This window comes from Bombina bombina, chromosome 1 (genome assembly GCF_027579735.1).
Source record: "Bombina bombina isolate aBomBom1 chromosome 1, aBomBom1.pri, whole genome shotgun sequence".
NCBI lineage: Eukaryota > Metazoa > Chordata > Amphibia > Anura > Bombinatoridae > Bombina > Bombina bombina.
Genome location: NC_069499.1, coordinates 682,693,451 through 682,720,627, shown reverse-complemented (window position 1 = coordinate 682,720,627; position 27,177 = coordinate 682,693,451). Strand labels below are relative to the sequence as shown.

Genomic DNA, 27,177 nt, shown 5'->3' with positions numbered 1-27,177 from the left:
CTTTCTGGCTCTCACAGAAACTTGGCTCTCTCCTTTTAGACACAGCATCTACTGCTGCATTGTCACATGGGGGTCTCCACTTCAGCCAAACTCCTAGGTCTGGTAACAGACAAGGAGGTGGTGTGGGTATTTTACTTTCCTCTCATTGCACCTTTCAACAAATACAACCCATCTCTTCCCTCACATTTTCCTCATTTGAAACCCACATAATTCGCTTATTCCCTCCCCTCTCTATACGCGTTGCAGTCATATACCACCCCCTGGCTCCTCAACTCAATTTCTAGATCACTTTGCTGCCTGGCTACCTTATTTCCTTTCCTCAGACACCCCTGCCCTCATTCTTGGTGACTTCAACATCCCTCTTGACAATCCTACTGTCTCCTCTGCAAAATAACTTATGCAACTCACTTTCTCTTTTCGGTCTGTTAAAATGGACTGACTCTCCCACTCACAAAGATGGTCACTCCATTGATCTGATCTTTAGCTATCAATGCAGTCTCCCCCTTTCTGACCATCATCTCCTCACTTGCAACATTGCATCCCTCCCTACAACTCTCCCTCCTTCTACCCCTCACATCAAACTTCACAGAAGCATAATGTCATTAGATCACCAAAAGCTCGCTAGTTCTCTCAAACCTCTCCTGTTATCCATCTCCTCCTTTTCCTGCCCTGACCAAACTATCTGCCACTATAATTCCACACTTACATCGGCCCTTGACAATCTGGCCCCTCCTACCATAGCTCGGAAACCAAACACTCACCCTCAGCTCTGGCATACTCCTCTGACACGGTGAGAAGGGGGCCCAACGGCACTACCGAGGGATAAAAAAGGGAATATAATTGTAGGTAACTACAACTAAGAGTAAAAAGTGAATTCACCCTCAGCGGTATACTAAATAGTATGAAGATTAGGTGCTATGTACATTACTGGACAAAAAACAACTAAGAGGAATAACCTCTTACAAAAGGTACATATGTGTAGCACTCAAATTCCCTTGATTGGTAATATCGACAGAGTATTGAGTGGCGGATAAACTAGGCTATTAAAATATAACTTTTATTGGGACTTTATTAAAAGGATAGGACAAAACAATTAAAATTACAGAAACTAGAATCAATCTGATTAGGGACAGTGGTGAGGGTAACACTTTGTGTAAAATTATATATCGTCAGAGATATTTATATATCTGGTTAGTATCTCTAGGTGCTCCAACTATTGTGTTATTTCTATATGTTAGTAATTTAATCACTAACGATGAAACTGTATTAGATTAAAGATATTGATATATCTAGATGGTAACTCCAGATAATCAAATTTGTATAAGTCTTTCTATTCGTGGTAATACACAATCAATCACAGCTTGCTAAATATACTATTTGTTACATAGCTAGTCGTGCACAGAATTGATGTTCACAAGGTGAAGTGGTTATGGCATATTGTGGTATACCATGTACATCAAATTCACATAATCTGTGAGGTATAGAGAGCGTCGTTAACTATTTGTAACTGGTATCAAACCCTCATGATTATATCACACTTAAGTCGGGGTGTATATTGTGTACTTAAATATTTAAAACTGGTTAACACTATACCATACTATAGTATTTAATATACCATTGCATATAATAGCAATGGTCTAATATATTTAGCAATACTACTATATGAGTTACCACGTAATTGGATGTTAGTGTAGTAACACTTAATATTACTGAAATAAATGTTTATGGCTTTGCCTTACATGTTACCAACCAGACAAAAGTGAGTGAGTGGAATTAATATATAGTATTGACTACACTATAACATACAATAGTGTTGGTGTAACATACATAGCAATACTATTATATATGTAACCACGTGATTGGATGAGAGTTTAGTAGTACACTATGTTACATATTGGATAAAATTACCTTTAACCAGTCGGTGACTGAAACACTCAGGAGCCAATTCTTGAACTTGACTCTATAAATGAGCGAATAACTATAATTTGGTCCAGAAGTGATATCCTTTTATACAATCTAACTGGTACAAAATATAGATGTATATTCATGCATCAAGAGAAGTTGTGCTACTAATATCCTAATTTCCCAGAGTATATACATTTGACTTTAAGGGATTTATTTTTAATATCTAACTGAGTCACAGTTATTTCTGACCAATTTATAAGTACACAATATACACCCCGACTTAAGTGTGATATAATCATGAGGGTTTGATACCAGTTACAAATAGTTAACGACGCTCTTTATACCTCACAGATTATGTGAATTTGATGTACATGGTATACCACAATATGCCATAACCACTTCACCTTGTGAACATCAATTCTGTGCACGACTAGCTATGTAACAAATAGTATATTTAGCAAGCTGTGATTGATTGTGTATTACCACGAATAGAAAGACTTATACAAATTTGATTATCTGGAGTTACCATCTAGATATATCAATATCTTTAATCTAATACAGTTTCATCGTTAGTGATTAAATTACTAACATATAGAAATAACACAATAGTTGGAGCACCTAGAGATACTAACCAGATATATTAATATCTCTGACGATATATAATTTTACACAAAGTGTTACCCTCACCACTGTCCCTAATCAGATTGATTCTAGTTTCTGTAATTTTAATTGTTTTGTCCTATCCTTTTAATAAAGTCCCAATAAAAGTTATATTTTAATAGCCTAGTTTATCCGCCACTCAATACTCTGTCGATATTACCAATCAAGGGAATTTGAGTGCTACACATATGTACCTTTTGTAAGAGGTTATTCCTCTTAGTTGTTTTTTGTCCTCTGACACGGTACCTACGCAGATGTTCCTAATGTTGAGCGGCACTGGAGAAAATCTCAGAGTTCAGCTGACTTTCTTCACTAAAAGTTCATCTTAAACTCCTACTACTCTGCCCTTAATCTTTATAAGTAACACATCTCTACTCTTATCTCCACTCTTTCTTCAAACCCAAAACATCTATTCTCCACTTTCAACACTCTTCACCACCCACCCCCACCTCCTAATACAACTCCTCTTTCAGCTCAAAGATTTTGCCAGCAACTTCAATAACAAAATCGATTCCATCAGAACCTAAATTAGTTCTCAACATGCTTCCAGCCTCTCACCCCCAAAAAAACTTGCAATTAACTAAAACCCACATAACCATATATTTATCTCTTTCGCCCCTGTTACTGAGGAAGAAGTTTCTGCACTTATACTGCGCTCTCACCTCACTACCTGTCCCCTCAACCCCATCCTTTCACAGCTACTCCCCTCCCTCTCTTCTACCCTTACCGCTATCCTCACACACATTTTCAACCTCTCCCTCAGCACTGGTATGTTTCCCTTATTTCTAAAACATGCACTGGTCACACCTATCCTCAAAAAACCTTCTCTTGATCCAACCTCCCTATCCAACTACCGCCCTATTTCCCTACTCCCTCTTGCCTCAAAGCTTCTTGAAAAGGTAGTACACGCACGCCTATCCCATTTCCTTACATTACACTCCCTCCTTGACCCACTGCAATCTGGATTTCACCCACATCGCTCCACAGAGACAACAATTGTTCAGTTTACCAACAAACTACTAACAGCAAATCTAAAGGCCACTTCTCTATGCTTATCCTCCTTGATCTGTCTGCAGCCTTTGATACTGTTAACCACCCTCTTTTGCTCCAAACCCTTTAATACTTCGGCATTTGTTACACAGCCCTCTCGTGGTTCTCTTCCTACCTGTCTAACCGTACCTTTGGTGTTGCCTTCTCTGGGGCTTCCTCTGCCCCATTATCACTTTCTGTTGGGGTACCGCAATGCTCTGTCCTCGGTCCCCTTCTCTTCTCAATCTACACGTCATCATTAGGTTCCCTAATAAAGTCCCACAGGTTTCAATATCATTTGTATGCCGACTACACTCAAATCTACATCTCTGCTCCAGACCTTTCTCCTTCCTTGCTAACCCGTGTTACTAACTGTCTTTCTCACATCTCTTCATGGATGTCCTCTCACTACCTTAAGCTAAATCTCTCCAAAACTGAGCTCCTTAATTCCCCCTTCTAAAATCTCCACCCCATCTCTCTATAACTGTTGAAAACTCCATCATTACCCCTACCCTGCATGCCTGGGGCCCGATCCGATATGCAGCGTCGCCCGCAAAAGCCGGTGACGCCAAATATTGCGCTGGTTTGGTATCCTATATACGGCGTAACATAGAAGTTACGCTCTTATATTTCTGCCTTCGGCCGTAGTTTTTTGGCCCATAGACAGGCATACCAAACCTGCGCAGTTTGGTATCCAATATACAGCATAAGGACTTACGTGGCGAAAATGGAGAAATCTTACTCCATTTTCACCTCGCCACAAATTGCAAGCGTAGTAAGCCTTACGCTGAGTATTGGAGCCCCGTAGCTCCCTAAACTAGCTGCAAAATAAAACCTAACACCTAACGCATGCGCAATGTCTATCTACCTGTCAACCGCAATCCCCCGCCGCAATCCCTAATAAAGTGTTTAACCCCTAAACCACCGCTCCCGGACCCTGCCGCCACCTACATTAAATGTCTAACCCCCTAATGTGATCCCCTACACCGCCGCCACCTACATTAAAATTATTACCCCCTAATATAATCCCCCTACACCTCCGCCATCTATATTAAAATTATTACCCCCTAATGTGAGCCCCCTACCCCGCCGCCACCTATTTTAACTACATTACCCCCTAATCTAATCCCCCTACCCCGCCACCACCTATATTAAAATGATTAACCCCTAATCTAATCCCCCTACCCCGCCGCCACCTATTTTAAAACGATTAACCCCTAATCTAATCCCCCTACACCGCCGCCACCTATAATAAATGTATTACCCACTAAAATACTAAAATGTCCCTACCCTAAACTAAATTACAAATAGCCTTGAAAAGGGCCTTTTTGCGTGGCATTGCCCCAAAGTAACCAGCTCTATTACCAGCCCTTAAAAGGGCCTTTTGCGGGGCATTGCCCCAAAGTAACCAGCTCTATTACCAGCCCTTAAAAGGGCCTTTTGCGGTGCATTGTCACAAAGTAATCAGCTCTTTTACCTGTAATCTGACCCCCTACACCGCCGCCACCTATATTAACCCCTAATCTAATCCCCCTACACCGCCGCCACCTATATTAAATATATTAACCCCTAATCTGACCCCCCTACACCGCCGCCACCTATATTAACCCCTAATCTGACCCCCCTACGCCGCCGCCACCTATATTAACTATATTAACCCTTATTATATTAGGGTTAATATAGTTATTATATTATATATATTAACTATATTAACCCTATCTAACCCTAACACCCCTAACTTAATTATTATTGCAATAAATCTAAATAATATTAATCTTATTAACTAAAATATTCCTATTTAAAACTAAATACTTAACTATAAAATAAACCTTAAGATAGCTACAATATAATTAATAATTACATTGTAGCTATTTTAGGGTTTATATTTATTTTACAGGTAACTTGGTATTTATTTTAACTAGGTACAATAGCTATTAAATAGTTAATAACTATTTAATAGCTACCTAGTTAAAATAATTACCAATTTACCTGTAAAATAAATCCTAACCTAAGTTACAAATACACCTACACTATCAATAAATCAATTAAATAAACTACAATTATCTAAACTAAAATATAATTAAATACACTAAACTAAATTACAAAAAAAACAAACACTAAATTACAAAAAATAAAAAAAGATTACAAGAATTTTAAGCTAATTACACCTAATCTAAGCCCCCTAATAAAATAACAAAGCCCCCCAAAATAAAAAAAGTCCCTAAACTAAATTACTAAAAGTAATCAGCTCTATTACCAGCCCTTAAAAGGGCCTTTTGTGGGGCATTGCCTCAAAGTAATCAGTTCTTTTACCTGTGAAAAAAAAGAACAACCCCCCCATTACAACCCACCACCCACACACGCCTACTCTAAAACCCACCATATCCCCCCTTAAAAAAACCTAAGTCTAACCCCCAAGTGCTCCTTACCTGTCCTGAAGACCGGCGGAGAAGGTCTTCTTCCAGGCGGCGACCTCTTCTTCTTCCAGGAACCAGCTGGCGCGGAGGAGTTGAAGACCGATGACTGCAGAGCTGAAGACCGTCCTCCCTGGAACTGAAGACCGGTGATGCAGGAACTGAAGACCGGAGCCATGGAGCGTGGAGGATCCTCTTCATACGATCGCCGCCGTACACTGTATCTGAATTCAAGGTACGCGATTAAAAATGGCGTCCCTTGAATTCCTATTGGCTGATTTGAGCCTTCAAATTCAAATCAGCCAATCGGATGAAAGCTACTTTAATTCTATTGGCTGATTAGAATAGCCAATATAATTACAGTAGCTCTTATTCTATTGGCTAAAAGTGCCGTAAGTCACTGGCGACTCCAGAAATTTGTACTTACGCAGATTTCTGGAAATCGCTAGTTTGTCAGACAAGCTGAAACTACGGGCGGTGCAGGTTTCCACGCTTGCGCCGAAACCTGCGCTGTATATTGGATCGCGCCCCTGATGTCTTGGGGTCACACTTGACTCAGATCTTTCTTTTTGTGAAGGTACAAAATACAGATAGGGGGCGCCCTTGTTTTATAGAATAATAGATACAATTAGAAATCAAACTAAATAAATGGGTTAGAATCAGTGAGAGTAGGGGTCAATAAAACCGTATTAATGGAAATAGACATACAATATGGACATAGATGTTGTTTTTGTTTTAAATGAGTTAACAATAATATATCATATATAGACTCAGTGGCAAATATGTACTACCAACATACGATGAATATCAAAGTACAAAAACGTCCATGAGTAGTTTATGGATGGTATTGAAGTGGGTGAGTGGAATAGGTACAAAAGGCAGCTATCTGTGGAGGATCAAGGCTGCGATCCAGGATCAGTAATCTGTAGTGAATAGAGAAGGACAGAAGCGCCACATGGCCAATATTGTAGGATATAATCAGTAGGTATAGATCATGGTTTCACTCACATGTAATATCACACCCCTAATGGTGTAGAAGGAGCAGTCTGGGATCAAAGACAGTCACCCAGAAGACTGGCCTCCGGACAAAGTGATTAAGCCTGATGAAACAGCCACTGGTTGGCTGAAAAACGCGTTGCTAACGTTTTAAATGTTTTAAATAAAGTAAGTTATCACTTACCACTTGCTGCCTGTTTATATTTATTATCTACACTTCTGATTCGTTTTTTGACGACTGAGAGTTCCTGAATTGCTGGAGAATAAGTCTACTGGGTGACCATATTGATCCCAGCTTGCCTCTGCAGCACCAAGGGAGGTGCTCCACCAAATGTGAGTGAATATCACATACTCTTACTATCTATTGTGTATTTACAGTACTAGGCCATATAGGCACCTTTTTGTGCTTTATATTGTCCTCTACAGATCACAGCACTTTGTCCAGTCTTCTGGGTGACTGTCTTTGATCCCAGACTGCTCCTTCTACACCATTAGGGGTGTGATATTACATGTGAGTGAAACCATGATCTATACCTACTGATTATATCCTACAATATTGGGCCATGTGGCGCTTCTGTCCTTCTCTATTCACTTCAGATCTTTCTTTCACTCCTCACATTCAAGCTTTGGCTAAATCCTGCCGCTTCCACCTTTAAAACATCTCTAAAATTAGACATTTCCTTACACAAGACACAACTAAGATTTTAATCCACTCTCTCATCCTTTCCCGCCTTGACTACTGCAACTCTGTTCTTTCTGGTCTCCCTAGCTGCCGTCTAGCTCCTTTTACAATCCATAATGAATGCATCTGCCAGGCTCATCTTCCTTACATGTCGCTCTTCATCTGCTGCACCTCTCTGCCAATCCCTTCACTGGCTTCCTCTTGCCTCCAGGATTAAACACAAAATTCTGACTCTGACATACAAAGCCCTCAACTGCACTGCTTTCCTCTATATCTCAGACCTTGTCTCCAGGTACTCTCCCTCCCGTCCCCTTCGCTCTGCTCACGACCTCCTACTCTCCTCCTCTCTTGTTACCTCCTCACATTCCCGTTTACAGGACTTCTCCAGACTGACTCCCATCTTGTGGAACTCTCTGCCTCGCTCCATTAGACTCTCCCCTAGTTTTGAAAGCTTCAAGGACTCCCTAAAGACTCTTCTTTCAAGGGATGCATACAACCTACACTAACCTTTTCTAATAACAGTTCCTCTACTCCATTGCTATCCGCCATGAACCACCTTAGAATGTAAGCCTAAGAGTCCAACTGTTTTCAGATCACCTTCACAAGAGCTGACTACAACGGTACAACTCTAGGCAGGGCCCTCTACCTATTTGATCTCTATTATTGCTAACTTGTATACCGCCTATGTTTAAAGCACTGCGGAATCTGTTTGCGCTCTACAAATAACCGATAATAATAATAAAAAAATTCTAAATTGATCACATGCCATTTCTACTGGGAGTGCTTTAGTCCATCCACCAAACACCAACCAAGTAGTGGCACAGGCTTTGTTGACTAACATGGTCCACAGAAGCATAAGTGCTCTATTTGCCAGAGACCTAGTGTATGATTTCACTGACAATCACGTACAATATATTATAGTCATTGACCTGCACCACTCTAGATTAAACGCCACAATCCGTAGGTATATATATACAGTATATATGTGTATAGAGAGAGAGAGAGATGTTAGGGCTGCAACTAACTATTATTTTCATCATCGGATTAAAAAAAAAATGTTTTCCCTATGTTTATAATAAAATCCACATACTAAGGGGCCGATTTACTAAAGTGCGGACGGACATGAATACGATGTAGCGTATCATGTCCGCTACACATCAATAAATGCCAACAGCATCTGGTGAACTGCTTGTGCAATGCCACCCCCTGCATATTCGCGGCCAATTGGCCACTAGCAGGGGGTGTCAATTAGCCCGATCGTATAGGATTGGGCGGATTGAAGACCGCATCCTCAGAGGCAGCGGACAAGTTATGGAGCAGCGGTCTTTAGACCGCTGCTTCTTAACTACTGTTTCCGGCGAGCCTGAAGGCTCGCGCGGAAACACGGGCATCAAGCTCCATTCAGAGCTTGATAATTCGGCCACTTAGTGTTAAAAATTGGACAAACAGGTGTGTTAATGTAAGGTTTTAGTCTGAAGTTTATATTTGTAAGCAGCAGAACAAATTTTTATAATTAAGCAAAACAAAACCACAAACGGTTTCAAAAGAGGTAGAACTAGAAAGAGGTAGAACTAGATAGAGATAGACTATCACTGTTTATAACATTCAGTTAGTCACTCTTTCAGAAACTTTGCATTCATATGCAAAAATGTCAACATGACCACATGCTCCTGGTTGAGGCTGGCTCTCTTTTTGCAGCTATTTTGCCTGCAGCAGAGAAGAGGCGCTCAAATGGTGCTGAGGTGCCTGAGATGCATAAATAGGGTTTTGTCAATTTCACCAAGGTGGGATATTTATCTTAGTTAGCTCCACCAATGTAAAAGGTTTTCCTCCATCTAACATAAAAATATATTGAATTTCTATATGCAATGGTAAATAACAAGCTATAAGGTTAGGGAAAAAATATCTAGTGCTCTTAAAATAACAGATATATACTTATAGAGGTTGAATTTGGTACATATTACAATTAAAAATATAAAAAAAAACAAAAAAGTCAAAAGCACTAATAACTATATATCAGTGATGGCGAACCTATGGCACGCGTGCCACGCTTACTGTTCTTTCTGGCCTGTAAAGAGCACGGCAGGCCCATGCAAAAATTACAGAGCATCACAGGAGGCAGAATATAAGCGTAGCACGTCTTTTAGCCTCACCATGAAGTGTGCTCACACTGTGAAAGCACCGACGGAAGCAAGGAAGGAAGACATCAGAAGCTGAGGAGGTAGGGTAGGGGACTGACCAGGCAATTCAGCCATTGAGAGGAGTCTTTTTTTTTTTTTGTGGTGGCTAATTTTAATTAAGTGTTACAGTTACAGCATGTAGTAGGCTCCTGAATCTGTGTGTAGTAGGCTCCTGCATCTGCACTGTGACAGCAGTCTCATTCAGGACTGTTTAAGAGTATGTGAAGTGTCTGTTTTTGCATATCTGGACGCAGACATTATCATTTGCTACTCTAGCTCTAGTATGGGAACACAATGAGTAGAAAATGATAATGCCTGAGTCCGGATAAGCATCCTAAATAAAAAAGCTCTAGTATGGGAACACAATGAGTAGAAAATGATAATGCCTGAGTCCGGATAAACATCCTAAATAAAAAAGCTCTAGTATGGGAACACAATGAGTAGAAAATGATAATGCCTGAGTCCGGATAAGCATCCTAAATAAAAAAGCTCTAGTATGGGAACACAATGAGTAGAAAATGATAATGCCTGAGTCCGGATAAGCATCCTAAATAAAAAAGCTCTAGTATGGGAACACAATGAGTAGAAAATGATAATGCCTGAGTCCGGATAAGCATCCTAAATAAAAAAGCTCTAGTATGGGAACACAATGAGTAGAAAATGATAATGGCTGAGTCCGGATAAGCATCCTAAATAAAAAAGCTCTAGTATGGGAACACAATGAGTAGAAAATGATTATGCCTGAGTCCGGATAAGCATCCTAAATAAAAAAGCTCTAGTATGGGAACACAATGAGTAGAAAATGATAATGCCTGAGTCCGGATAAGCATCCTAAATAAAAAAGCTCTAGTATGGGAACACAATGAGTAGAAAATGATAATGCCTGAGTCCGGATAAGCATCCTAAATAAAAAAGCTCTAGTATGGGAACACAATGAGTAGAAAATGATAATGCCTGAGTCCGGATAAGCATCCTAAATAAAAAAGCTCTAGTATGGGAACACAATGAGTAGAAAATGATAATGCCTGAGTCCGGATAAGCATCCTAAATAAAAAAGCTCTAGTATGGGAACACAATGAGTAGAAAATGATAATGCCTGAGTCCGGATACGCATCCTAAATAAAAAAGCTCTAGTATGGGAACACAATGAGTAGAAAATGATAATGCCTGAGTCCGGATAAGCATCCTAAATAAAAAAGCTCTAGTATGGGAACACAATGAGTAGAAAATGATAATGCCTGAGTCCGGATAAGCATCCTAAATAAAAAAGCTCTAGTATGGGAACACAATGAGTAGAAAATGATAATGCCTGAGTCCGGATAAGCATCCTAAATAAAAAAGCTCTAGTATGGGAACACAATGAGTAGAAAATGATAATGCCTGAGTCCGGATAAGCATCCTAAATAAAAAAGCTCTAGTATGGGAACACAATGAGTAGAAAATGATAATGCCTGAGTCCGGATAAGCATCCTAAATAAAAAAGCTCTAGTATGGGAACACAATGAGTAGAAAATGATAATTCCTGAGTCCGGATAAGCATCCTAAATAAAAAAGCTCTAGTATGGGAACACAATGAGTAGAAAATGATAATGCCTGAGTCCGGATAAGCATCCTAAATAAAAAAGCTCTAGTATGGGAACACAATGAGTAGAAAATGATAATGCCTGAGTCCGGATAAGCATCCTAAATAAAAAAGCTCTAGTATGGGAACACAATGAGTAGAAAATGATAATGCCTGAGTCCGGATAAGCATCCTAAATAAAAAAGCTCTAGTATGAGAACACAGCGTACTGGTGTATTTTTCTTCTGTTGTGTGATCAGTCCACGGGTCATCATTACTTCTGGGATATAACTCCTCCCCAACAGGAAATGCAAGAGGATTCACCCAGCAGAGCTGCACATAGCTCCTCCCCTCTACGTCACTCCCAGTCATTCTCTTGCACCCAGCAACTAGATAGGATGTGTGAGAGGACTATGGTGATTATACTTAGTTTTTATAACTTCAATCAAAAGTTTGTTATTTTACAATAGCACCGGAGCGTGTTATTGCCTCTCTGGCAGAGTTTGAAGAAGAATCTACCAGAGTTTTTACTATGATTTTAACCGGAGTAGTTAAGATCATATTGCTGTTTCTCGGCCATCTGAGGGAGGTAAAAGCTTCAGATCAGGGGACAGCGGGCAGATGAATCTGCATTGAGGTATGTAGCAGTTTTTATTTTCTGAATGGAATTGATGAGAAAATCCTGCCATACCGTTATAATGACATGTATGTATACTCTACACTTCAGTATTCTGGGGATGGTATTTCACCGGAATTACTCTGTTAAAAGTAAATTAAACCTTTTAATAGGTATTTATTATGTTAAACGTTTTTGCTGGAATGTAGAATCGTTTGCATTTTCTGAGGTACTGAGTGAATAAATATTTGGGCATTATTTTTCCACTTGGCAGTTGCTTGTTTTAATTGTGACAGTTTCGTTTCTCTCTCACTGCTGTGTGTGAGGGGGAGGGGCCGTTTTTGGCGCTCTTTGCTACGCATCAAAAAATTCCAGTCAGTTACTCTTGTATTCCTGCATGATCCGGTTCATCTCTAACAGATCTCAGGGGTCTTCAAACTTCTTTGGAGGGAGGTAGATTCTCTCAGCAGAGCTGTGAGACTTATATATTGACTGTGATTAAAAACGTTGCTCTGTAATTTTTATGTTTCAAATTAATTATTGTTACTTTACTAATGGGAACAAACCTTTGCTAAAAGTTGTGTTGTTTTTAAGGATTGATGCTATAACTGTCTTTCAGTTCATTATTTCAACTGTCATTTAATCGTTTAGTGCTCTTTGAGGCACAGTACGTTTTTGTTAAATAAGATTGTAACCAAGTTGCAAGTTTATTGCTAGTGTGTTAAACATGTCTGATTCAGAGGAAGATATCTGTGTCATTTGTTCCAATGCCAAGGTGGAGCCCAATAGAAATTTATGTACTAACTGTATTGATGCTACTTTAAATAAAAGCCAATCTGTACAAATTGAACAAATTTCACCAAACAGCGAGGGGAGAGTTATGCCGACTAACTCGCCTCACGTGTCAGTACCTGCATCTCCCGCCCGGGAGGTGCGTGATATTATGGCGCCTAGTACATCTGGGCGGCCATTACAGATAACATTACAAGATATGGCTACTGTTATGACTGAAGTTTTGGCTAAATTACCAGAACTAAGAGGCAAGCGTGATCACTCTGGGGTGAGAACAGAGTGCGCTGATAATACTAGGGCCATGTCTGATACTGCGTCACAGCTTGCAGAACATGAGGACGGAGAGCTTCATTCTGTGGGTGATGGTTCTGATCCAAACAGATTGGATTCAGATATTTCAAATTTTAAATTTAAATTGGAGAACCTCCGTGTATTACTAGGGGAGGTTTTAGCGGCTCTTAATGATTGTAACACTGTTGCAATACCAGAAAAATTGTGTAGGTTGGATAAATACTTTGCGGTACCGGCGAGTACTGACGTTTTTCCTATACCTAAGAGACTAACTGAAATTGTTACTAAGGAGTGGGATAGACCCGGTGTGCCGTTCTCACCCCCTCCAATATTTAGAAAGATGTTTCCAATAGACGCCACCACACGGGACTTATGGCAAACGGTCCCTAAGGTGGAGGGAGCAGTTTCTACTTTAGCTAAGCGTACCACTATCCCGGTGGAGGATAGCTGTGCTTTTTCAGATCCAATGGATAAAAAATTAGAGGGTTACCTTAAGAAAATGTTTGTTCAACAAGGTTTTATATTGCAACCCCTTGCATGCATCGCGCCGATTACGGCTGCGGCAGCATTTTGGATTGAGTCTCTGGAAGAGAACCTTAGTTCAGCTACGCTGGACGACATTACGGACAGGCTTAGAGTCCTTAAACTAGCTAATTCATTCATTTCGGAGGCCGTAGTACATTTAACCAAACTTACGGCTAAGAACTCAGGATTCGCCATTCAGGCACGTAGGGCGCTGTGGCTAAAATCCTGGTCAGCTGATGTAACTTCTAAGTCCAAATTACTTAATATACCTTTCAAGGGGCAAACTTTATTTGGGCCCGGTTTGAAAGAAATTATCGCTGACATTACAGGAGGTAAGGGCCACGCCCTGCCTCAAGACAAAGCCAAAGCTAAGGCTAGACAGTCTAATTTTCGTCCCTTTCGGAATTTCAAAGCAGGAGCAGCATCAACTTCCACTGCACCAAAACAGGAAGGAGCTGTTGCTCGTTACAGACAAGGCTGGAAACCTAACCAGTCCTGGAACAAGGGCAAGCAGGCCAGGAAACCTGCTGCTGCCCCAAAGACAGCATGAACCGAGGGCCCCCGATCCGGGACCGGATCTAGTGGGGGGCAGACTCTCTCTCTTCGCCCAGGCTTGGGCAAGAGATGTTCAGGATCCCTGGGCGCTAGAGATCATATCTCAGGGATACCTTCTAGACTTCAAATTCTCTCCCCCAAGAGGGAGATTTCATCTGTCAAGGTTGTCAACAAACCAGATAAAGAAAGAAGCGTTTCTACGCTGTGTACAAGATCTGTTATTAATGGGAGTGATCCATCCGGTTCCGCGGTCGGAACAAGGACAAGGGTTTTACTCAAACCTGTTTGTGGTTCCCAAAAAAGAGGGAACTTTCAGGCCAATCTTGGATTTAAAGATCCTAAACAAATTCCTAAGAGTTCCATCGTTCAAAATGGAAACTATTCGGACAATCTTACCCATGATCCAAGAGGGTCAGTACATGACCACAGTGGATTTAAAGGATGCTTACCTTCACATACCGATTCACAAAGATCATTACCGGTATCTAAGGTTTGCCTTCTTAGACAGGCATTACCAGTTTGTAGCTCTTCCATTCGGATTGGCTACGGCTCCAAGAATCTTCACAAAGGTTCTGGGTGCCCTTCTGGCGGTACTAAGACCGCGAGGAATTTCGGTAGCTCCGTACCTAGACGACATTCTGATACAAGCTTCAAGCTTTCAAACTGCCAAGTCTCATACAGAGTTAGTTCTGGCATTTCTAAGGTCGCATGGATGGAAAGTGAACGAAAAGAAGAGTTCTCTGTTTCCTCTCACAAGAGTTCCATTCTTGGGGACTCTTATAGATTCTGTAGAAATGAAGATTTATCTGACAGAAGACAGATTAACAAAGCTTCTAAATGCATGCCGTGTCCTTCATTCCATTCAACTCCCGTCAGTAGCTCAATGCATGGAGGTGATCGGCTTAATGGTAGCAGCAATGGACATAGTACCCTTTGCACGTCTACATCTCAGACCGCTGCAATTATGCATGCTGAGTCAGTGGAATGGGGATTACTCAGACTTGTCCCCTACTCTGAATCTGGATCAAGAGACCAGAAACTCTCTTCTATGGTGGCTTTCTCGGCCACATCTGTCCAGGGGGATGCCATTCAGCAGGCCGGACTGGACAATTGTAACAACAGACGCCAGCCTACTAGGTTGGGGCGCTGTCTGGAATTCTCTGAAGGCTCAGGGACAATGGAATCAGGAGGAAAGTCTCCTGCCAATAAACATTCTGGAATTAAGAGCAGTTCTCCATGCCCTTCTGGCTTGGCCCCAGTTAAAAACTCGGGGGTTCATCAGGTTTCAGTCGGACAACATCACGACTGTAGCTTACATCAACCATCAAGGAGGGACAAGAAGCTCCCTAGCAATGATGGAAGTATCAAGATAATTCGCTGGGCAGAGTCTCACTCTTGCCACCTGTCAGCAATCCACATCCCGGGAGTGGAGAACTGGGAGGCGGATTTCTTGAGTCGCCAGACTTTTCATCCGGGGGAGTGGGAACTTCATCCGGAGGTCTTTGCCCAAATACTTCGACGTTGGGGCAAACCAGAGATAGATCTCATGGCGTCTCGCCAGAACGCCAAACTTCCTCGCTACGGGTCCAGATCCAGGGATCCGGGAGCGGTTCTGATAGATGCCTTGACAGCACCTTGGAACTTCGGGATGGCTTATGTGTTTCCACCCTTCCCGCTACTTCCTCGATTGATTGCCAAAATCAAACAGGAGAGAGCATCAGTGATTCTAATAGCGCCTGCATGGCCACGCAGGACTTGGTATGCAGATCTAGTGGACATGTCATCCTGTCCGCCTTGGTCTCTACCTCTAAGACAGGACCTTCTGATACAGGGTCCATTCAAACATCAAAATCTAACTTCTCTGAAGCTGACTGCTTGGAAATTGAACGCTTGATTTTATCAAAACGTGGTTTTTCTGAGTCGGTTATTGATACCCTGATACAGGCTAGGAAGCCTGTTACCAGAAGGATTTACCATAAGATATGGCGTAAATACCTATACTGGTGCGAATCCAAAGGTTACTCCTGGAGTAAGGTTAGGATTCCTAGGATATTGTCCTTTCTACAAGAAGGTTTAGAAAAGGGTTTATCGGCTAGCTCATTAAAGGGACAGATCTCAGCTCTGTCCATCTTGTTACACAGGCGTCTGTCAGAAAATCCAGACGTCCAAGCCTTTTGTCAGGCTTTAGCTAGGATCAAGCCTGTGTTTAAAACTGTTGCTCCGCCATGGAGTTTAAACTTAGTTCTTACCGTTTTACAGGGTGTTCCGTTTGAACCCCTTCATTCCATTGATATAAAATTGTTATCTTGGAAAGTTCTGTTTTTAATGGCTATTTCCTCGGCTCGAAGAGTCTCTGAGTTATCAGCCTTACATTGTGATTCTCCTTATCTGATTTTTCACTCAGACAAGGTAGTTCTGCGTACTAAACCTGGGTTCTTACCTAAGGTAGTCACTAACAGGAATATCAATCAAGAGATTGTTGTTCCATCCTTGTGTCCAAATCCTTCTTCAAAGAAGGAACGTCTTCTACACAATCTGGATGTAGTTCGTGCCCTCAAGTTCTACTTGCAGGCAACTAAGGATTTTCGACAAACGTCTTCCCTGTTTGTCGTGTACTCTGGTCAGAGGAGAGGTCATAAGGCTTCGGCTACCTCTCTCTCCTTCTGGCTTCGTAGCATAATTCGTTTAGCCTATGAGACTGCTGGACAGCAGCCTCCTGAAAGAATTACAGCTCATTCTACTAGAGCTGTGGCTTCCACTTGGGCCTTTAAGAATGAGGCCTCTGTTGAACAGATTTGCAAGGCTGCAACTTGGTCTTCGCTTCATACTTTTTCCAAATTTTACAAATTTGACACTTTTGCTTCTTCGGAGGCTATTTTTGGGAGAAAGGTTCTTCAGGCAGTGGTTCCTTCTGTATAATGAGCCTGCCTATCCCTCCCGTCATCCGTGTACTTTTGCTTTGGTATTGGTATCCCAGAAGTAATGATGACCCGTGGACTGATCACACATAACAGAAGAAAACATAATTTATGCTTACCTGATAAATTCCTTTCTTCTGTTGTGTGATCAGTCCACGGCCCGCCCTGTTTTAAGGCAGGTAAATATCTTTTAAATTATACTCCAGTCACCACTTCACCCTTGGTTTCTCCTTTCTCGTTGATTCTTGGTCGAATGACTGGGAGTGACGTAGAGGGGAGGAGCTATGTGCAGCTCTGCTGGGTGAATCCTCTTGCATTTCCTGTTGGGGAGGAGTTATATCCCAGAAGTAATGATGACCCGTGGACTGATCACACAACAGAAGAAAGGAATTTATCAGGTAAGCATAAATTATGTTTTTTTTTAAAGTTTGAATAATTTGAAGTTAATGGTGCTGCTGACTTGAAGAAGAGTTGCGCAGCAACAATTTTCCAGGTGGGAAAAGTTTGTGCCTGAAAACTTCCTACAGTGTGGGCTAAGCATGGTGAACCATGTGGAAAGGGAAGATTTTTACTATGATCCTGTGTTGTTGGTAAATAGTCCAAATATATGGTTTATTCCCCTTTTTGTGAGGAAAGAGCTTACTGTAAACTGGCTACAGAAGACTGGCTACAGTCTTCTCAATTATGAGATTTGTTGAAAACAATTTTCATAATCGATTATTATCGATTAGTCGTTGCAGATCTAATATATATATATATATATATAACCGGGTGGCATTATGAAGTATCTGAGTGGGGGCAGTGTAATATTTTCTAATATATTAGTAATTAGTATATGTTAATTGCATAATTTACATAAATGTATTTAATTATAATTTGTGCAATAAAAATGTAATATTTTTAATATTAGCTAATTTAGGTTAATATTGACTAACATTTTAGCCGGGTTGTCTGTAAAATCACCCGGGTGGTGCACCCGCTAAAAAGGTCCTGGGGAAAACACTGTATATAAACCTGGTTGGTTAGTGATTTGTGTGTGCCAACTTGCCATTATTTGTTCAGTAGCAAAATGTACACAACATTATAAGAGAGCATTAAAGGAACATGAAACCCCAAACTTTTCTTCCATAATACAGATAGACCATACATCTTTTAACAACGTTACTTCTATTATCAGTTTTGCTTCATTCTCTTGGAATCATTTGTTGAATGAGCAACAATGCATTACTTGGAGCTAGTTGAACACATTGGTAAGCCAATGACAAGGAACGTATATGTGCAGCCACCAATCAGCAGCTAGCTCCCAACTGCTGAGCCTACCTAGGTATGCTTTTTAACAAAGGATACCATGAGAACTAAACATATTAGATAGTAGAAGTAAATTGGAAAGATGTTTAAAATTGTATGCTCTATCTGAATCATTAGGGGGCAAGTTTGTTTTTCATGTTCCTTTAAGAATGTATGTCGCTTTTATAAATAGTGATTTTAAATTTAAAAGTGATACACTGCCAGTTCAGAATAATCCACATAATTACACAAAATCAGCAAGTCTGATAAAACCCTTTTGACTTATTTAGCGACGTTTTTATAAAAGCTAGATAAGCCAAACACCAGCTGGTATTACATGCTACAGTAAATCTGAAGATGTGTGAGCAAGAGAGAAGAGTTCTCAGAGATGTGGGGGAGTTCTCAAGGGAAAGAAAATGCTAAAACTAAGATTTGTAAGCTAGCAGATATAGGCCAGTAGAATACTGAAATTATTATGAAATGCTCAACTGGATTTTGTTTAATGATTATTTTCACTGCGTTTGTGGCTGTCTGTTTTACTCACAGCTGAGCTGTATATATTTTTTAATTAGGCTCCGATAAAGAAGACATTTTTAAACACTGGCAATGGCTGGAACGCAATGTTATGAAAACTCTATCAGTGTTTGATTCAAGTGATGATATTACAAGTTTTGTACAAGGAAAAATCAGAGTAAGTATGTCTATCATTGAAGGTTCGACAAGGCATGACATGTTCTCACTAAAGCATTTTCTAATCCCTTTTATTAGCAAGTCATTTCCAGTACAAGAAACACATTTTTTTAAATGAGATTTCAAAACATTTTAACCTTGAAAGCTTTAAAGGGACATCAACCTCCAATTTTTTCTTTCATGATTCAGATAGAGAATATCATTGTAAAAAACATTCAAATTTACTTCTATTTTTCAATTTGCTTCATTCTTCAGATATCCTTTGTTGAAGAAATAGCACTGCACATGAGTGAGCCAATCACACAAGGCATCTATTTGCAGCCAGCAATCAGCAGCTACTGAGCTTATTTAGATATGCTTTTCAACAAAGGGTATCGAGAGAATGAAACAAATTAGATTATAAACGTAAATTGGAAAGTTGTTTAAAATTGTCTGCTCTTTTTAAAGCATGAAAGAAAAAATATGGGTTTCATGTCCCTTTAAACTATGATGTTAGTTGTAACCTCCTGTTACTCCAATCCAACTTTAACTATTAGTAATGGATCTTGTTCTTTTTTTAGTGTACTCTGCTTTTTGTTGTGCTGGATTAAACGGACATTAAAGTCAAAATTAAACTTTCCTGATTCAGATAGAGCATGCAGCGTTAAGAGACTTTCCAATTTACTTCTATTATCATATTGTGCACAGTCCTTTTTATATGCACACTTTATGAGACACCAGCTACAACAGAGCATGTGCAAGAGAATACAGTATGCAGTGTATACATATATAAGTCTGTGAGTCTATATGAGTCACAGGATATGGGTGACCAGCAAATTAAAGAAAATGTTAATCTATTGTTCATTTAAAAATCAGAGTAAGTGCTATTACATTATCTTTTTATGCACCCATTGATTATTCATTTGTATTTTTTTTAATGGTTCTTTAAGTGTGTTAACTGTTCCAGCCTCTTATGACTTTTGAAACCAGACCTTTATTTCTTCACTGCACATAAGATACTAATTTTAAACCCTCTCTCTTACACTCTTAGGCCCGATTCTTTAAAGGGCTTCTTTTCTAAATGCAATTTTTTCTTTAAAAGCTGTATATCTCACAAAAGGGAGTAACCTACATTTCCATCTAATACGAGGAGAGTCCATGGCTTCATTCATTACTTGTGGGAAATACAGAACCTGTCCACCATGAGGAGGCAAAGCCACCCCAGCCAAAGGCTTAAATACCTCCTCCACTCCCCTCATCCCCCAGTCATTCTTTGCCTTTCGTCACAGGAGGATGACAGAGAAGTGTCTGAAGATTTTGGAGTAGTCTCTTATGGAGGGTAGTACTCTTCGGAATGGACTGGTGTTTTAAGTAGTCTTGTCAGCCTCTCAGTGAGAGCATTGATGAATGTTAGGGTCTGGAGATGCAGGGAGAGTCTTTTTGCGAATCCATCAAGACTCGTATTAACAGCTCCTTAAGCAATCCGTGTTGACGAGTTTCACTGCCTGCTTTTTTTCACTCAAGTCCATGTCAGGAGCGATGCTACACACTGTCAAACTTGAGAGGCAGTGTTCCTGTTCCACGGCGTTGATTCTGGTAAGATTGTTTCATTTTTTTATATCTTTAATGATAACGCAAGAAGACAGGGTCACAGTGTGACTCCTTTTATCTGTATAGAATCAAGGGTTAATATCTCTGGAAGGTGATTATTGAACAGGGGAGGATGTATACATGATTGCTTTATTGTGTTTTTTGCTGCGACATGTGTGAGATGTGGCTCTGGCAATGTGGAACAGTCAGGTTTCCCTTCCTTTGATTACTGTGCAGCCTGTTTAGTTGGTGCGCTTTTTCTTGGCTGCAGGGGCAGTCCTGCACGGTACTCCCTGTGACCGGGTGCGGCGGCTTTCACTTCCTTTTCCTGACGGTCGGTTGCAGGAGACGAAAACGAGTTTCTCTGTGGGCCTGGGTCATAGGAGGTGGTGAGTGCCCCGGCCATTGGGAGTATAAAGGTGCCATTTAATTTTTACTATAGTCCATATTAAAAGCCCAAGCTATGGAGGACTCTGATACGTTAGAGGGTACTCCCTCTTTACCTAAATCGAATGCCTCTGTTTATTGTGAGGAGGCTTCGGTATACCCGCCTGCTCAACTATGTTCCACATGCCTCAATAAAATAGTGATATCTTAAAGAAATTAGATGTTTAGTACCACTGAGCTGTCCACCTCTGAAGGGTCTCCGTCCCGCAAGGTGCTTTCCCTACACTCATCTCCGATTACACATGCAGCTCCCCAGTGCACTTCTGATCCTCCTACAGGAGGGGCCATGTTGCCGCCTGATTTTGCTGAGCAGTTGCAAATGGCGGTATCTGCGGTCTTTAGTGCTTTACCATGCCCTGCTAAGCGCAAGCGAAAGGTTAAACATTGCTATCCTTCTCAGGGGTCATCTACTCTGGATGTATCTGAGACTAGATTATTTGCTGATGCAGAGGATTCCGATACTTCGGAGGACTCTCTCTTTGGGTCGGAATCAGCGGCCTCTAAACTTCCGGCTGCAGAGGAACCAGACTTTAGGTTTAGGATAGAGAACTTACGCTTTTTATTAATAGAGGTGTTCACTACTCTAGAGGTTCCTGAAACCAAAGTTACCAGAGGAAGCATGTATTCCTAAGATTGATAAAGTTTATGAGGACAGGGTAGTGCCCCAGACTTTCCCGGTTCCCGTAAAGATGGCGAATATTATTAAGAATGAATGGGAGAGACTGGGATTGTCTTTCTCCCCTTCTTCTTCGTTTAAAATGTTTTTCCCGGTTCCTTACTCTCAGCTAGAATTGTGGGGATCTGTCCCTAAGGTGGATGGAGCTATCTCCACGCTCGCTAAGCGCACCACTATCGCGCTCGAGGATAGTTCGTCATTAAGGAGCCCATGGATAAGAAATTAGAGACCCTGTTAAGAAAGATGTTTCAGCACAAGGGGTTCGTATTTCAACCTGCAGCCGCGGTCGCTGCGGTGGCGGGAGCCGCTACCTATTGGTGTGACTCTCTGTCAGAAATGATCGAGGTGGAGACTCCCCTCGATGGGATACAGGAAAGAATTAAGGCCCTGAGGGTAGCTAATTGATTTATTTGTGATGCTTATATGCAGATTATTCGCTTCAATGCCAAGACATCAGGCTTTTCTGTTCTGGCCCGGAGGGCTCTGTGGTTGAAGTCCTAAGGGTCCTAATTTTCGTCCCTTTCGTTTGGACAAGTCCCAATGACAGCAGCCTGCTGCCAAGCCCGACCAGTCCAAGGGTTCTTGGAAACCTTCTCAGCCTTGGAACAAGGCCAAGCAGAGCAAGAAGCCTGCCGAGACTAAAACGGCATGAAGGGGCGGCCCCTGATCTGTCTCTGGATCTCATAGGAGGAAGACTATCTCTTTTTGCGGATGCTTGGATAAGAGACGTGCAGGATCCTTGGGTTCTGGAGGTAATTTCCCAGGGTTACAGGATAGGTTTCAACTCTCTCCCTCCCAGGGGCAGATTCCTCTTGTCAAATCTATTGTCAAAACCAGAGAAACAAGATGCTTTTCTAGGGTGCGTGAGGGATCTCTCCTCTCTAGGAGTAATTGTACTGTTACCTCTAGCAGAAAGGGATCTAGGGTACTATTCAAACCTTTCAAACCTTTTCATGGTACAAAAGAAGGAGGGCACGTTTTGCACGATTCTGGACCTAAAGTGCTTAAACAAGTTTCTGTCGGTTCCATCGTTCAAAATGAATAAGGTCTATACTGCCCCTAGTTCAAGAGGGTCAGTTTATGATTGCGATAGACTTGAAGGATGCTTACCTTCATGTGCCAATACACAAGGATCACTTCAGGTTCTTAAGGTTTGCCTTTCTGGATCATCACTTCCAGTTTGTAGCTCTTCCTTTCGGGCTGGCTACTGCTCCAAGAATCTTCACAAAGGTTCTGGAAGCTCTTCTCGCAGTGGCAAGATCCAGAGGGATAGCAGTAGCTCCTTATCTGGACGACATCCTGGTCCAGGCTCCTTCCTACCGGCTGACAGAGGACCATTCAAGAGCTCTTCTCCTTCTTCAGCGATCTCATGGATGGAAGATAAACTCAGAGTTCTCTGGTTCCCAGTACCAAAGTGGAGTTCCTGGGCACGATAATAGACTCCATAGCCATGAAAATATTCCTAACAGACCAGAGACGTTACAAAATTGTCTCCAGCTGTCTTGCCCTTCAATCCTCCTCAAGGCCATCAGTGGCCCGGTGCATGGAGGTGATTGGCTCATGGTATCCACTATAGATGTCATTCCATTCGCCAAATTCCATCTCCGGCCTCTTCAGCTGTGCATGAGACAGTGGAACGGCGATCATTCGGACCTATCCCAACTGATCTCTCTGGACAATGAGTCAAGGGAATCTTTCTCTTGGTGGCTCCGTCCAGATCAGCTGTCCCAGGGGACATCCTTCCTCAGACCATCGTGGGAGATTGTGACTATGGACACAAGTCTCTCAGGTTGAGGAGCGTTTTTGGGTGCCAGGAAGGCACTGGGCAGGTGGAATCGGAAGGAGTTTCTTCGGGCGATGTTTAACGCTTTGGGGGCTTGGCCCCTCCTGGGTTCGTCCAAGTTCATCAGATTCTAGTCGGACAACATTACCTCGGTGGCTTACATCAAACATCAGGGGGAACGAGAAGCTCCGTAGCCATGAGGAAAGTATCACAGATTCTGGAGTGGGCAGATGCCCACGACTGCTCGCTTCAACTGGGAAGGGGAATGGTCTCTTCACCCCCGATGTGTTTGCGGAGATTTGCAACAGTTGGGGGACTCCAGACTCGCAGTCCAGGGATCCCCAGGCAGAACTGATAGATGCCTTAGCAGTGCCTTGGGGATTCAACCTAGTCTACATATTTCCCACCGTTACCACTTCTACCTCGAGTAGTGGCCCGCATCAAGCAGGAGCAAGCATTGACTATTCTTATTGCTCCGTCGTGGTCGCAGAAGACACGGTTCGCGGACCTAGTGGGGATGTCATCCCCCCCCATGGAGGTTGCCCTGTTACAGGGACCTGCTGGTACCGGGCCCCTTTGTGCATTATAATCTAGATTCTCTGAGGCTGACTGCGTGGAGATTGAATGCTTAGTCTTAGCCAGAAGGGGATTTTCTGAGAGGATGATTGATACTCTCATTCAGGCCAGAAAGCCGGTCACCCGTCGCATCTATGATAAGGTGTGGAGGACCTACTTACTCTGGTGTGAAACTCGTGGATATTCCTGGCATAAAGTCAGGGTATGCAGAATTTGTTCCTTCCTCCAGGATGGTTTGGAGAAGGGACTTGCTGCCAGTTCCTTAAGGGGACAGATTTTGGCTCTATCTGTGTTGTTACACATGAAGCTCGCTGACCCCCCCGATATACAGTCTTTTGTTCAGGCTCTGTCCAGGATCAAGCCTGTGTTTAGAAATTCTGCTCCTCCTTGGAGTTTGAATCTGGTTCTTAAGGTTTTGCAGGGGGCTCCGTTTGAGCCTATGCATTCTCTTGACATTAAGACTTTGTCTTGGAAGGTTCTGTTTCTACTGGCCATTGCTTTCGGCACGCAGTGTGTCTGAATTAGCGGCCTTGCAATGTGAGCCTCCTTACCTGGTTTTCCATGCAGATAAGGCTGTCCTTCGAAGTGGGATGTATTTTCTCCCTAAGGTTGTGTCTGATCGCAACATTTATCAGGGAATTGTGGTTCCTTCCTTGTGTCCTAAACCTTCTTCTTCAGCTTTGTTTGTTGTCTATTCGTGGAAGCTCAAAGGGCAGAAGGCTTCTTCCACTTCCCTATCTTTTTGGCTGAGGAGCATTGTTCACTTGGCTTAAGGGACATAAGCCTCCTCAGAGGATTACGGCTCACTCAACTAGACCTGTGACTTCTTCTTGGGCCTTTAAGAATGAGGCCTCTATGGAGCAGATTTGTAAGGCAGCTACCTGGTCCTCCTTACATACTTTTTCTAAGTTTTACAAATTTGACGTTTTTGCTTCAGTTGAAGCAGCTTTTGGGAGAAAGGTTTTGCAGGCTGTGATGCCCTCAGAATAGGGTCTGCCTCCTTTTTTACCCTCCCGTTTTTTCATTCAGTGTCCTCTAGAGCTTGGGTATTTGTTTCCCACAAGTAATGAATGAAGCCGTGGACTCTCCTCGTATTAGATGGAATACATAAATTATGCTTACCTGATCATTTCATTACCATCGTTACTTTTGTTTTTTCTTCTGGCACCATTTATACCCTGATGTTTCTCCTACTGTTCCTTGTTCCCACGGCAAAACTGGAAAAATACGGCAGAATGACTGGGGAGTGGGGGAGGTATTTAAGCCTTTGGCTGGAGTGTCTTTGGCTCCTCCTGGTGGCCAGGTTCTGTATTTCCCACAAGTAATGAATGAAGCCGTGGACTCTCCTCGTAACGATGGAAATGAAATTATCAGGTAAGCATAATTTTATGTTTTCTGTATGAGAATTATAGGCACCTACATGCAGTATTGTGGTAAATAAAATGAGCATTTCAAAAGTGTATCAAATGTTCTGTGTAAAAATTGTAGTAGGACTTTTGTATTAAAAACCCACAGCAAAATGTGAATTTCCATTAAGCAATACAATTCTTTAACTTTCACTGATAACATTTTATGCGTTTAAAAATGTTGCTATTAGCTCACTGTCACAATTGCGATATTTCGAATTTAAAGGGACAGTCTACACCAGAATTTTTAAATGGAAGAGTTAGTTTCAGCAATTGGCTGAATAGTGATAGGCCCAGAACCGTTTAAAGGTCTCTTCCCCCTGGGTCCCTAACCAGCGGCCACACTTGCCAGCTTGTAACCGAACTGAGATGCAAACAAGGGTGACACATGCTTTTGTAATTTTTTCGACACATACAAAACATTAAAATGGTCTGTACTCTCAAACTGAAGTGGGTTCACATCCCATGCCACTGGCAAAGCATACAACCCTTGGTGCTCTAAAACCCAATGTGTGGTTGGACCTGCAATTGCCAACATATTAGTCTTATGAATATGGAGTACCATTTAGCTGGAAGACCCCTTACTTTGTTTTCCATATACCTGTTTGGTCTTTCTAACTCTTTATTTCTCTTTTAAAGGGCCTTATTGCTGAGGAAGGAAAAGGCTCTTTTATAAAAGAGGAAGATCCCGAAAAATTCCGTGAAGGTTTAATGAAGTTTGAGAAGTGCTTTGCCCTGCCAGCTGAAGAGAAGTTGGTAACCTACTACTCGTGCAGTTACTGGAGAGGAAGAGTTCCTTGCCAAGGTTGGCTCTATCTTAGCACCAACTTCCTGAGTTTCTATTCTTTCTTGCTCGGGTCAGAGTGTAGGTATTTGCAGTCATTTCAATAAAAAAGTTAATTGTATTGTGTGTAGTCTGATGATGTTATATAATAATTGCAACGATGTACCACAAACTGTGCAACATAGCTTTAGTCTTAATTGAAGGGATATGAGTCCCAAAAATGTATTTTGTGATTCAGATATAGCAAACCATTTAAAAAAAAAAAACTTTTCAATTTACTTCTATTATTAAATGTGCTTCTTTCCCATGATATTCTGTGTTGAAGAGATACCTAGGTAGGCATCTGGCGCACTACATGACAGGAAATAGTGCTGCCATCTTGTGTTCTTGCAAATGGATACCATTCTTGCAAAACTGCTGCTACATAGTGTTCCAGAAATGGGCCGGCTTCTAAGCGTACATCCCTGTTTTCATCAAAATATACCAACGCAGCAAAACAAAAATTTATAATATAAGTAAATTAGAAAGCTGTTTAAAATTGCATGCTCTATCTGAATCATGAAAGAAGAAAATGTGGGTTTCATATCCCTTTAAGAAACATCTGCAGTCATTTCTATCATCAGTATATATTGTTTGCTCTTAAAGGGACACTATACCCAAACATTTTCTTTCATGATTAAGGTAGAGCATATAATTTTAAACAACATTCCAATTTACTTCTATTACCTAATTTGCTTTATTCTTTAGATATACTTTAATGAAGAAATAGCAATGCACACAGTGAACCAATCACAGGAGGCATCTATGTGCAGCTACCAATCAGCAGCTACTAAGC

The 27,177-nt window shown here is 41.5% G+C and overlaps 1 protein-coding gene across 1 annotated transcript in view; it reads left to right on the top strand.

Annotated features, from left to right (window-relative positions):
- Positions 1 to 27,177, top strand: part of TBC1D8B (TBC1 domain family member 8B) — a 283,925-nt gene that overhangs the window by 62,207 nt on the left and 194,541 nt on the right. Inside the window, exons 3-4 of the mRNA XM_053699162.1 lie at positions 18,984 to 19,102; positions 26,198 to 26,423. Of these exons, the coding sequence (XP_053555137.1) occupies positions 18,984 to 19,102; positions 26,198 to 26,423 (345 nt within the window). The remainder of the gene's footprint in view (positions 1 to 18,983; positions 19,103 to 26,197; positions 26,424 to 27,177) is intronic.